General features: G+C 42.6%; 1 protein-coding gene across 2 annotated transcripts in view; it reads left to right on the top strand.

Annotated features, from left to right (window-relative positions):
* Nucleotides 1–1,825: 1,825 nt before the first annotated feature.
* LOC115475946 (lysosomal protective protein-like) overlaps nucleotides 1,826–13,729 on the top strand; it is a 65,130-nt gene continuing 53,226 nt past the window's right edge. For both annotated transcript variants that reach the window (XM_030212028.1, XM_030212027.1), the window contains exons 1-5: nucleotides 1,826–1,936; nucleotides 5,018–5,181; nucleotides 11,616–11,727; nucleotides 12,054–12,104; nucleotides 12,681–12,767. In XM_030212028.1, coding sequence (XP_030067888.1) covers nucleotides 5,018–5,181; nucleotides 11,616–11,727; nucleotides 12,054–12,104; nucleotides 12,681–12,767 — 414 coding nt within the window. In that variant the 5' untranslated portion in view covers nucleotides 1,826–1,936. The remainder of the gene's footprint in view (nucleotides 1,937–5,017; nucleotides 5,182–11,615; nucleotides 11,728–12,053; nucleotides 12,105–12,680; nucleotides 12,768–13,729) is intronic.

Below are 13,729 nucleotides of genomic sequence, written 5' to 3'. Positions count from 1 at the left end.
TCAATATCAGCTTCTTAGTAGTAAAGATAATAGGGCTATTGGTGTATGGATTGTGTTGGGAGTAAGTAAAACTGTGCTGCAAGAATTTCCCAGTCGATTAAATAAAAAAACAGTACTTAGTAGAGGGATAAGAGCTCATATTAGTTTTGCATTTATCCATGGAATTCTTCTCCAGCAGATTAAGAGGGGAAAACACAGATTTACTAAAGGTCTTCTCTTATCCAGAGCAGTTTCTTCCTGCTCCTATGGACTACAGAGTTGAAATCTGGTGTCTCATAGGGTGAGCTTTTATTAGTAATTACCGCAGGGTTTTCCAGTTGTATATGCCCCTTCCTACTACTTTAGTCCAGACTTTGTAATGGCAGTTCTTCACCAAGTTTTATGCATTAGGGCTTCTTCTAGCACCCTACAATCATGGGCTGTGTATTTGGTCATATGTGTTATTATTGTTCAGTAACTGGGAGTCCTGCTTCTGCATCCTTCTAGGACTGGGAGTCCTGCTTCTGCATCATTCTCAACCCTGGCCGGCAAGGGATTAGGACAGTGCCCCTGGTCATCTACTGGAGGCATACCTAGCCAGTTATGAGTATGTAGAAGATAGTGTATGGGCATCTCTAGTGCTTATTTATTAGGGATATCCTGCAAACCCAGATAGCTAGGTTTACCTTCAGCCAGTTATTAGGAAACAATGGCGAAGAGCTGAACCCAGGTCTATGGACTGACATCATGTGCTTTATTTTATTTATTTGGATTTAGCGCCCATCTTTTTTTCATTAGTAGCTGAATTTACGTTCAGTTGCTCTAGGTTTCATTCTTGACGTTTGATCTGTGGGCCAAGAACTGGTGGCTAAGTAGTCAGAATAAAGCATTCCTGATATAGTGGACCTGATATTCAGAGCTATTTAACTGGCTAAGAACAGCCGCCTGGCTGGTTAAATAGCACTTAGCCAGCTAAGTGCTTATGTTCAGTGTGAGATAGCTGGGTATCTCTGCTGAATATTAGTGCTTAGTGGCTAACCGGATATATTGCGAATATTCAAGTGTTGGCCGGCTACGTTTAGCAGGCAAATCGGACCGCATAAAGAAGTCCTGTCTTTGCCCGCTGTTAACTTAACCAGCCAGTGCTAAATATTCACATATCTAGTTAAGTTAGTTGGCCCAAAAAAAAACAGTCAATTCTGGTTAGTGTCAGTGGTGGCAGCTAACCATGCAGCCTGTCACTGGTGGAATATCTTGGGGTGGGGGGGGAGTAGTTTTAGCTAATTTAGGTAGAGTAAATAGAATTCTCATCTGTACATATTGGGTTCTTGGGGTTTTTTTTATTTATGGTTACTTAAGGGCCTTTTAACTAAAGACTATAAAACCATTAACCTATACTAACTGCAAAGCATATTTAAAGTGTTTTGTGGCATTTTCTCTGTGCATGTGTAATGGAAGTGAATTTTAAAGATTGTTTTTCAACCCTGTCTTGAACGACCAGTGCACTCGGGGTCTAGGATTTCTTTTCAACCCTGTCTTTTGCCCGATAATACACTCTGAAATCTTGTCTTTGACCAAAAGTAACTTTCCTTGTAAATATAAGAAAACAAGTTGGAATGCAGAAGATAAGACACAGCTCTAACTAATTTGGTATGCAAAGGGAAGGATGGCACTGTTTTCCCAGGCCCAACTTGGCCACCTGGACTTGGGAAAGCATGTGATCACGTTCCCACAGACCTAAGCATAGCTGTAATTTTCCATTGAAGCTGTCTGTACCTTCCCTAGCTCTGAACATGAGCTCAGAGCCTATAAAAGGAAGAGTTTGTCACAGTAAGGTGGAGATTCATCTGTGGGCAGACGTGTCGTGCAGAAGGTGTGTACCTGGTTGAGACTTGGCTTTCGCCGCGACGGATCCCCCGGCTGATGATTTAAGGGCCTGAGCTTCCTAACCAGTGTTGTATGTATATATCTATATATATGTTTCATAGCTTTCTTTTAGTTAGATAGTTTGATTAGTGTGCATATCTCCCAATATAGCTAGCCAGTGTGTTTATATCTTAATCATTGTGTAGATTGATTGAAGCAATAATGATCTATACACTCTCCATTTGACTAAAGACTTTCATTTACCCAATACAAATCTAAAAGAATCTGTAGCATTTTATTCTGTGTGCAGTCTGTGGTGATATAAGTGAGCAGGCTGCAATACCAAAGCAAGACAGCATGGTAACCTACTTGTTAGTTCATTGTAAAAAATATTTTTTAGTGGGGGTCCTGCGTAATCCAGCTAGCATGTTACGATTAGTGTACTCTAACTGGATAATGCAAGGTTAATGTGGGAGTATTTAACACCTTCTAAATAGGAGGCATTAAGTGCACCCATGTTAATTTTTTGCACCGTGAGCTAATAGGAACATTAGCGCATGACTTGGGGAGGGGGAGAAGTGGGCTTCATGTATAGAAAAGTCCTGCATTAAAATTCGCTAAGCTCAGATTTTACCGAATCTTAAAAAGCCCCTTATTTTGTATGGTTGACGTAATTTCTTTTGAAGGGAGGGGGGGGGGGGGGGGGCTACACTTCCTCATCCAGTCTGTGCATTGTTTGTGGGATCATTTTATTTATTTATTTATTTATTTGTAACACTTATACCCCACGCTTTCCCACTTATTAGCAGGTTCAATGCGGCTTACATAGTGTAATAGGTTTACAAAGTAACATAGAATGGCTAACAGCTGTATGTAGTGTATAAAGAGGTGGACAATTAGATGTGGGTAAGGGAGGAGGGTGGTAGAGGTAGGGAGTGGGAAGAGGGTGTGTAATGGGGTCGTGTGGTGTTAATTAAGGAAGAATGTATAGTGAGGTTGGAAGAGGGATGAAATTTAGAAAGGATTAAGTAGGGAAGTATATTTCAGGTTCTGTCATATAGTCTGATCTGGGTAGCACAGATGTAGGCATATTTTCAAAGCACTTAGCCTTCCAAAGTTCCATAGGTTTTTATGGAACTTTGGAAGGCTAAGTGCTTTGAAAATATGCCTCATGGCCTCCTAATTTAAGTTAGGTCTTTTGTATAGGCTTGCTTGAAGAGGTAAGTTTTTAGCAGCTTCCAGAAGGGTAAGTGGTCATTGACTATTCGAATAGATCTTGGTAAGGCGTTCCAGAGTTGGCTACCTGTCTTATTTTCTGATCCTTTTGAAATGTTTTCACACTATTACTTGGATCCTTGGGACTGAGGGATCTAACTAAAGAGCATGTGCCTTCACCCATGTTTTTCCTCGATAGTGCAACAACAAAATATAGCATTTTTGGAATACGTTCCAAACACTGGGGGAATAAAGGTCACTAAACGTTTGCAGTTTGCTGATAGGAAATCACAGCACTGTACAGAGGAGATGATCCCTTCTCCTTGGATTTTATCTAGTTGCGACACAGAAGAGACTAATACTTTTCTAGTAGTCAATTGTAAATTTATGACGAGTGAGAGCAGCATCTTTAGTGACTAAAACCTGGCTAGTATTTTAGAACAGTTCACGTTTTCAAGTAGATTGTGGTAAATGTCATATGGTGGTTGTATTTAAACAGGTCTACTGAGCTGATGCTATTACTGTACACCTTTTTAAGCCATACACAGCTTTTTCTTTTTTTGCAATCATTCTAGCACAACAAAATTTTGGAAATAAATTCAACATAGAGATTAAATAATGTCTCTTTACAAATAGAATCACTTTTCAGATACTGATTAGAGTGGTATCAAATTTAGCTTGGAGGAAAACCAGTGAAAATACAGTTTGAATATGGGCTAAATTTGGATTGGTGGTGTTAAGATCCTGTAGACGTGGCCCAATGCCCTGTGGGAGAGGCATTGTAGTGTCCTAGATTTCATAACTATTAGTAGGAAATCATTCCACGGATGTGCTGTACATGCATTCCTCCTCCCCTTGGCCCTGTTGGGCTCACTCTTGTTGATGGCAATGTGAAATCAAGTCATGTGAGTTTCTTAATGACTATGTACAGCAATACAATGCCTAGTATCTGAACTGTGTAGTTTGCTACTGGTTGCTACCGTGTTTCCCCGAAAATAAGACACTGTCTTATATTTATTTTTCCTCCCCAAAACGCGCTAGGTCTTATTTTCGGGGGGGATGTCTTATTTTCTGGGAAACATTGGTCACCCTCCCCACCCGAGGTCGCCTGGCCCCCCTTCCGTTGCTCCCGGAACTAACCTGAAGCTCCTTTCACCTTCGCAAGTTCGGATTCGGAGCAGCAAGCAGCAGCAGGGCAGACCTCTCCCTCCTTCCGTGCCCCGCTCTCGCCTGACATTATGTTACATCAGGCGAGGGCGGGACACGGAAGGAAGGAGAGGTCTGCCATGCTGCTGCTCCGAATCCGAACTTGCGAAGGTGAAAGGAGCTTCAAGTTAGTTCCGGGAGCAATGGAGGGGGGCACCAGCGACCTCGGGTGGGGGGGGGGGGGGGCAACCGCGGGTGGCTCTCGGCGGCCCTGCTTAAAAAAAAAGTTTGGTAGGTCTTACTTTTGGGGGGATGTCTTATATTTTAAATTTGCAGGAAAACCCCGGTAGGTCTTATTTTCGGGGTAGGTCCTATTTTCGGGGAAACAGGGTATGTGTACTGCCACCTTATGGTGGAGCAAAGTAATACATGTTGTCTTGGGTGGCACCCTGTGGCTTTAATTTTTTATATCATACTTTTTATATCTAACTTTTGGATGTTACTTGTCAAATTTGTATTTTAGTTTACAGTTCTGTTCACGTGCCATGCTCTGCATGCTTCCCCACTTAATCTTTGGTTCTGCATGTAGTGTTCTAGATTTTATAGCTATTAGAAGGAATGTCAGAGCAAATTACATAACCATGACAAAGAGTCCAAGATGGCTGCCATGGTTGAAGACGTGTGAACTCTTTCTGCATTTTAGACTCACATTATGTTTAAACACCATGGGAGGCCCTCCGCCCAACCTGCTCATACAGCTAAGCAGATATAGATAACACAGCTCATGACTAATCCCTACTTTCCCTTTCAGATGGTCTCCTTGCTCTTCTGTGCCCTTCTGTTGGGCGGGCTCCAGGTGGAGTCTGCCCCTAGTGCAGATGAGATTCTGTTCCTGCCCGGACTGACCAAGCAGCCCATGTTCCACCAGTACTCTGGGTATTTGAATGTATCAGAGAGCAAATACTTGCATTACTGGTCAGTGATTTTCTTCTTTTCATGAACATGCTTTTTAATGAAGTGGGGATTTAATCGGGATAATTGGGGTGCATTTTCACAGGTATGCATTTAAGTTGCATTATTTAAGATGATGGCATTTCCCTTGCCGGGATGCTTTTAGTGGCTTCCTTTTTTTATGTAAGAAATGTTTCCTTCTGACCTTGTAGAACTTGAGATTTTGAAACTAAATATGAAATGTATAAAGAGAGCATGATTAGATTGCTCTGGCAAAATGCAAGGCCAGACTGATCATCAGCATCTGACATACTGTTACAGGCAATGGTGCGTTGAAGAATAACTTTAGAACTGACTGCATGTAGTCTGTACTTGTTTCCGTGTAAAGTTCTCAGTAGTTCACTGGGCAGTTAGTTAGGTAATTCTGCCTATCTAGAGTGTCACTGTATATCCTGGTTTCATTGCATGCAAGTGGTACTTTCAGGGTTAACTTTTGCAACCTCCTAGATGTTGGCTGGAAGAGATTTGTTATAGTTCGTTGGATCCTATACCTTCTGCATGGTTGAAAAAACATTCGCTAGAAGTCCAACAGTTTATGTACTCAATTGTCATGTTGAGCCTTTCTGATGGGATAGTCCCCACTATTTTGAAAGAAGCGCTAGTAAAACATAGTCTAAAGAAAGCTTCTTTGGACCCCTTATTACCTGCTAACTATAGACCAGTCTCTAATCTTCCTTTTCTATCCAAAGTTATAGAGACAGTAGTGTTTAGACAGTTGCAAACTTATGTAGATTCAAAAAATTTGTTACATCCCAGACAATCTGGTTTTAGGAAGGGTCACAGTACAGAGACTATTCTGACTTCACTGTTAAGTGAAATCCATGCAAAATTAGAACTCGGTTATATTGCCCTGGTTGTTTCATTAGATTTGTCTGCGGCCTTTGACCTAATCAATCACAACTTACTCATTGATAGATTGAGCGAGATTGGAATTTCAGGGACAACTATGAAATGGTTTATATCCTTCCTCACGAATCGTTCATTTAAAGTAGTTCAGTAGCAATCCTGTTCTACATCATACAACCTATCATGTGGAGTTCCTCAGGGCTCGGTTTTATCTCCACTACTGTTCAACCTATACATCAGTCCCCTGGCGCTCCTCATTCAAACAATGGGTATCAGTTTTTACTCACATGCAGATGATTTTCTGCTTATCCATTATGTTAGACCATCGAACATAGATCTTACACCCATTCAAATATGCTTGGATAAAGTAGCAGACTGGTTGACAACACATCAGCTGGTACTGAACCCGGATAAGACTATAACATCTTGGATAGTAGGGCAAGGCACATATCCCTCTGTGGTACCTATGCTATTTGGTCAGAATATCCCAACAGTTAAGTCTTTTAGATATCTCGGGGTCATTATTGATTCCGCATTGACCTTTGAGGAACAAGTATCCGATGTAGTGAAAAAATCTTTTTTTCATCTGAGGCGGCTTCGGTCAGTCAGAAATTCAATAAGTAAGGACTCTCTCAAAACACTGACATCTGCATATATTACTTCACGTTTAGACTACTGTAACATTGTATATGCTGGGATTACTCAAGCAAACTTAAAGCGATTACAAAGAATTCAAAATACAGCAGCACGTATGATCTGCAGGGCCCGGAGGGATGATAGAGTAACACCTTTATTGCATCATCTGCACTGGCTCCCGGTCGAAGCAAGAATAAAGTTTAAGGCTCTTGTCCTGACACACAAAGCCTTTTACACATTAAATCCTAGCTACTTGTCGAATTTAACAATTCCCTACACCGCTATGCGAACTCTTAGATCCCTAACAGATAACAGGTTAGTTATTCCCCCTCTTGCTAAGGCTAGATGGGAATCTACAGGGAGATCGGCTTTTTTCTATTTGTCACCCTCCCTTTGGAATAGCCTTCCAAAGGAGATCAGATTAGAGAAATCTTATCTCCATTACCGAAAACGTTTGAAAACCTTTCTCTTTATAAGCTACGTAGAACAGAACTTAGCATAATGAGATAAGGTCAAAAAGAAAAGGAAAAAGGGTTAGCTTAACTGTATATTAGATTTTTAATTTGTACTGATTTTATTATGTAGTTTATTCTGGTTGCTGTGCTTTCCTGTCATGAATGGAATTCCTATGTTTGTTTATTTGTATATACTAATTTTTTTTTATATATATGTAAACCGTTCTGTTTTGCAGTTGCAATAAGACACGGTATATAAATCAACATAAATAAATACATGTGTGGGACTGGGGGTCATACTCTTAGCTGCCTCCATTGGGCAAAGTCTTGATATTGGTAAAGTTGGCAGTAATTCTTTGCAAGCTCTGATGGTATTCTCCTTTCGTTGCACTTCCGTTGTGCTGAAACACACATAGTGGTGTACTGCCTTTTCACTTTCCAGAGTGTGCGTAAGACAGACCTCTTTGTGGTGCTTAACCAAGACGCCAAATGAGACTGTGACACGTGGGAGTCTTTCCTGACTCTTCATTGCTAAGGGAGAAGGCCAGTGGGGTGCAATTACTCTGCTAGATCATGTGAATAATAGAATAGAATGCCTGGTTTGCTTTAATAGCAGGATAACTGGGTTATTCTATTGTGATGAAAGAGGTGGTGTATATTTGAGGGTGGAATATCATTTTTAAATGTTTCTGTGGTTTGCACAGTTTATGTATTCAGCCAGATCAATATTTTTACAAGTTGGCGAAAATATTTATTCAAACATGATCAAAAGCCCCGCGCTGTTCCAAACAGCGCTGTAAAATAGCGCGGGGCTTTACCGCACCGATGATCAGAGATAATGTATGCAAATTTAAGCAGCACAATTATCTCTGATCATCGCGTAGAAGTGCGGGCAAATTGTGCCTGAGCATGCGCTCAGCACAATCCTTCCGCACTTGTTTGACAGGTCTGGGCTGTCAAAAGCCCAAACCTGTCAAACACCTGGCCCGTCAGACTACCCCTGTCAAACACCCTGCCCCGAGGCCCGAGCAATGGGGGCTGGAGGTCCAGTGGAATTGCTCCCTTACATGGTCTGTAGCCCTGCCCAGCGCATCCCAGGATGCACTGGGCGGGGCTGGGTGCTGCCATTTTGCTGTGTCGTCAACCCAAGGAAGAGGAGGGAGGCAGGCTGCGTCCCCCCTCCAACTAAGGTAAGGGGGCCGGGAGGGGGTTGGCTTTTACGCTAGACCACCAGGGATTGGTGAGACAACGCCGGGTGGGAGGGGGTTTTGCCGGTGGCCACTAGACCACCAGGGACCATTTTCTGGGGTTTGGGGGGGGGGGGGGCTGGAGACCCACCGGATCTCCATCCCTCCCTGAACCTGGGGGGGGTGGGATCGTCGGGGGGACTGGAGGTCCACCGGACTTCCAGCCCCCTGTTGGCAGGTTTGCTTTGGGGGGGGGGGGGGAACGGGGGCCTGCCAGCATGCACCTGCATGCTGGACAGGGCTCACCATTCCTCCCCAATGATCGGCAAACCCTAACGCCAGCTCGGAGCTGGCGTAGGGTTTGCCACAGCCAGCAACCCAATCTTTGGCGTGCTGGTCGCTGATCATTGGGGATGAATGCACTGAGCCCTGTTTAGCATGCATTTGCATGCTACTTGCGCAAAGAGCCCTCAAGCGCGTTGTTTCACACGCTCGAGGGCTCTAATCATAGGGCGGTAGCAAACGCCGGCGCTAGTATGGCGCTAACAGCCTCTAGCGCCAGCGTTTGGTTTTGATCATGAGGGCAACAGTGTGTAATTAAACTCCTGGAATTTGTTGCCAGAGAATGTGGTAAAACCAGTTAGCGGGGTTTAAAAAAGGTTTGGATAACTTCCTAAAAGAAAAGTCAATAAGCCATTGTTAGGATGGCACTGGGGAAAATCAACTGCTTATTTCTGGGATAAGCAACATAAAATGTATTGTACTGTTTTGGGATCTTGCCATGTACTTGTAACCTGGATTGGTCACTATTGGAAACAGGATGCTGGGCTTGATGGACTTTGGTCTGTCCCAGTACGTCAACTCTTATGTCCTTATAATGTGGGAGGATCACACCAACCCTTCATGATACAGAACAATGTGTCGTGAGGGTCCAGGAGGTTGTTTTGTGGCTTTTAGGAGATGAGGCTAACCAGGAACTAAGGGGTCCTTCTACTAAGCTGTAGTAAAAAGTGGCAGCTTTTCCTGTGGTGCTAAGGCCATTTTTATTGCAGCCGTAAAAATGGCCTTTTTCTGTGTTAATGGCCATGTGCTAAATGTTGCCATTAGCACGCAACCAAATTAGCTTTTTCTGCACTTACCACCACCCGTTTTGTAGGGCTTTCACACTATTCCTGCACTAACCGTTTAGCACCTGGTAATATAGCTGTGCTAGCTGATTTACACTGGAATGCCCAGTCTGCACCCCCTCCCCCGACACACTCCCTCAGAATTAAAAATAGTTAAGTGTGTGGTTAGTGCCTGCGTGTTGAGCACTTACCACAGGATGCCTGAGTGCGTCCCGTGGTTACACGTGCATTTAGTGCCTAATGCAGCTTAGTGAAAGGACCCCCCAAGAGCTTTAAATGCCTTAAATAAGGACCCAGATGCCTGATGAAATGTATTCTGACTGGCTGTTGAAAGTAATCACAAGCACATGGTACTTTTTTTTTTTTTAATTTATATTTATTAACTTTTTCCATTATATTACAAGACATTTCTTGTTCAGGTATAGTATACAGTAATTTACAATATTGTAAAATAATAATAATAAAAAAAAAAAGGAAAAAAGAAAAAACGTGAAAGTAAACCTTCACTAAGGAAAATTTATACTCAAGTCCATAAATGTGATCCAAGATTTCAGGAAAATTATGGAGACAAAGTATAAGGAATTGATAAAGATTATACAAAAGCTGCTAAGAAGAGCACAAATATTGTTAACGTTTTTCCATTTTCACTGAGGTTATAAGCGAAGACACATGCGACGGCTGTGTAAATACATATTTTCTTTCTTTAAACCTTATTATGCACTTGCAGGGGTACCTTAAAAAAAAAGTACCCCCCAAGTGCAACACCTCAGGCCTAAGAAGTAAGAATTGTTTCCTTCGTCGGCGAGTCTCCTTAGAGACATCAGGAAAAAGTAAAACTTTTAAACCCAAAAAGGGTTTATCTTTATTACGGAAAAACAAACGAAAGAGCAAATTCTTATCTGGTAATAATACCACTGTGGCGACTAACGTGGCCGCAGTCGCCAATTCAGTATCAGAAGTTTCAAGTAACAAGGAAATATCAATCGGGGCTTCAGGTACCGGGGTTCCTTTCCCAGGAATGTAGTAAACCATAGACATTGGAGGCAGATTCTGTTCCGGAATTAATAAATTTTCACGCATATAGCGTTTCAACATATCTATTGGAGTTACATTCTGAAGTCGAGGAAAATTAGTAAATCTAAGATTATGATTTTTAGTGTAATTTTCAAAAATTTCCATTTTGTCTCTAAGACTAGTCAAGTCTTTCACCATAATAGGTTGTAAGGTTTCAATCTTCAGAAGTCTCTGATCCAGGTTAACTATTTTACCATTTAAGTCTTTAATCTGTTGATCTTGTACACCTAAGTTACTTTCCAAAGATTTCACTTTAGGTTGAAGGTCATTGATCTGCTTAAGAAAAACTTGACCAAGATTGGAAACCAAGTCCCACAAAGCCTCTAGTGTAACATCTTTAGGTTTAGTCATAAACTCTACTGGTAATTCAAACCTCACAGGCAGATCAGCGTCCTCACTTCGCCCCTCAGCTTCTCTCCCCTCAGTTTGCAACGATTCCACGGGCAAACTGATCTCCAGTCCCTCCTCGGTCGCAAAAGAGGCTTCGATTCGGCGTTTTTCTTCTGGGCCCCTAACCTCAATGGGAGTAGACCCTGTCGAATCCAGGAAGAAGGAACTGGCGCCAATCGGCTGGGGAGGAGGTGTGCGTTCAGCGGGGCTAAGAGTAACTTCAAGTCCAGAGAGCGCCGAAGTCTCCGTTTCGCCGGCGCTTACACCTGGTTGCAACCCGCTTCCATTATGGGCTCCTTGCGGTCTCAAGTAGCGATCCATCGGACCAGGTAAGGAGGGTGGTAACGGGGAAGCCCTACCCGCTATTCTTCCTCTTCGTTTCGGCATGTTAGGAGCTTGAGTCAACGCGACCTAGCAGCTTACCGCCATCTTGGATCATGTGACCACTGACCATTCAAGCACATGGTACTTTTAACCCTGTTACTACTGTAAACCACTTAGCTATTTTACTTGAAACTTTAATCTCTCTAGCGTGGCTCCCTTCCACGTGCTTTCCATTGTAACCATTGCAGTCTCTGGCTCCTGTTCTGTTCCTGTGCAGGAGTGGTAAGTGGCAGGTCTGGTTCTAGTAGTTAGAAATGATGACTAGTACAGAATGTTTCACCCCCTTCTTCTTTCTTCAGGTTTGTGGAGTCTCAAGTTGATCCTAGCACTTCCCCTGTGGTTCTGTGGCTGAACGGGGGACCTGGCTGCAGCTCCTTATATGGTCTTCTGACAGAGCATGGCCCTTTCCTGGTGAGGAATTCTTCATGCCCGACTTCCAGTCTAAGCTGCTCTGCAGTGTTCTGAAATGCTGTTTCTGTTAAGGTTCTTACGGAGACAGGCCGTCATTGCTGTCTCCTCCAAGAGATGGAAAGGAAATGGCCAAGCTCTCACCTTTCATCGATCCCGTGATAGCATGTGTGTTTGAATACTGTTTTGGCCCTATAGGTTGAAGGGATTTTGAAATCCCGTATAGGATACGTTCTGTATGAACAGTGTTGTGCCATTTAAGGATTTTCTACCCTGAATCTTTTTCAGTTTTTTAGCGCGACTATAACTGTGACTCTCTTCACTTCCAGATTCAGCCAGATGGTAGCTCTCTGGAGTACAATCCCTATTCCTGGAACATGGTACGTCAAGATCTCGCCTTCCTTCCCTCCCTTACCAAACATGTGGGAATGATATAAAGATAGTATAACCTTTCTTCACTGTGCCATATTTTATTTACAAAATCATATATCCCCATATCCTGTGTGGTGAACAATGAAGCAAACATGATTGAAACCCGTCCAGTTTGTTTTTCCCCTGCCCCCTCTTTCCTATTCATTTTGTAGTTCCGCTTAACCCATTTGTTTCCGGTTAGTGCCATTTGTCTTCCCCCAGTTTGTACGTCACCCAGATGGTATGTTCTGTTGGGCAGGATAGAAAGTCTTGAATAAACTTGAAACTTAAGGGCCTCTTTACTAAGATGCACTAGTGTTTTTAGCGCGTGCCAATGCGAGAGAAACCCATATGGGTGTCCCTAGCATTAGCGCACACTAAAAACAGCTTGCCTACAGCATGGCTTAGTAAACAGGGCACAAACATCGGACAAAGTAACAAGTCATAAAATAAAGAAAATATATGGGGAGGCTGTTGTAGGTTACTTTCCTGTGTTGCTTAGTATCTTTGTGGCATCTGGAAATGTTTTACTTTTATGTCCACAGGTTGCAAATGTTCTTTATCTGGAGTCTCCTGCAGGGGTTGGATTTTCCTACTCGGATGACAAGAACTATGTGACTAATGATACAGAGGTCAGATGATCAGTACTAACACTGAAAAGTCATCTTTTTGAGACAGTTATGGGAAGACTAAACTAAAGTTTGGGCTATATTCTGATTTACAAGGAATCTTTCATGCAGATAGGGTCCTGATATGGTGGGACATCTGCAGTAGACATTCTAAATACATTAATTAGTAAAATGGTAAATTAATGGGAGCAGAGTGGTTCTCCAGTCTAGACTCTCTGGGGCTCTTTTACCGTGAGCGCCCAACACGTGCCAAAATGGAGTTACCGCCTGGTTACTGTGTGGCGGTAATTTCATTTTTGGCGCACGGCTGAAAAATAATTTTTATTTTTGGATGCACGTCAAGTGGCATTTGACGCACGTAGGTCATTACCTCCTGGATACCGCGTGAGACTTTACCATTAGGCTTGCGATAAGGTCACAGACCCAAAATGGACATGTGTCAATTTTGATTTTGCCGCACGTCCATTTTTAGCAAAAATAAAAGGGGCGCTGGAAAATGGTTTGGCGCACGACCAAAACCTGCGCCTACAGTACCGCAAGCCATTTTTCAGCTCACCTTAGTAAAAGGACCCCTCTGTTTTTCTGTCACTTGAGTACATGTAGCTATAAGTTTCCCATGCTTTAAAAACACTAAAGTCTGCCTCCCTTTTTTGAGGGCACAACCTAGATCCTGTCGGTGCTTTCAGATCTGTTCCAAGCCTGTCCAAATTTAATGTTGGCATAAAGAAAAACCTGAACTACTAGGCAGTTCCATGTCTTGCCTGTGATTTCCAAGACAACTTATCCATCAGCCAAGCTCTCTTCCATGTGTCTATCCATACAGCTGATTGATTCTTTCCTATTTTTAATGGAGTTCTTTTCTTAAATTTTGTGTTTTAATCTATTTTATTGTAAACCGCTTTGACCTTCTTTTAGCTAAGCAGTATATCAAGCTTTTAAATAAATTTAAGAAAGGAGCTCCTTTA

Source organism: Microcaecilia unicolor, chromosome 8 (genome assembly GCF_901765095.1).
Source record: "Microcaecilia unicolor chromosome 8, aMicUni1.1, whole genome shotgun sequence".
Taxonomy (NCBI): Eukaryota; Metazoa; Chordata; class Amphibia; order Gymnophiona; family Siphonopidae; genus Microcaecilia; species Microcaecilia unicolor.
Note: the sequence above shows the minus strand (reverse complement) of the source record. Positions and strands in the feature narration are given on the sequence as shown.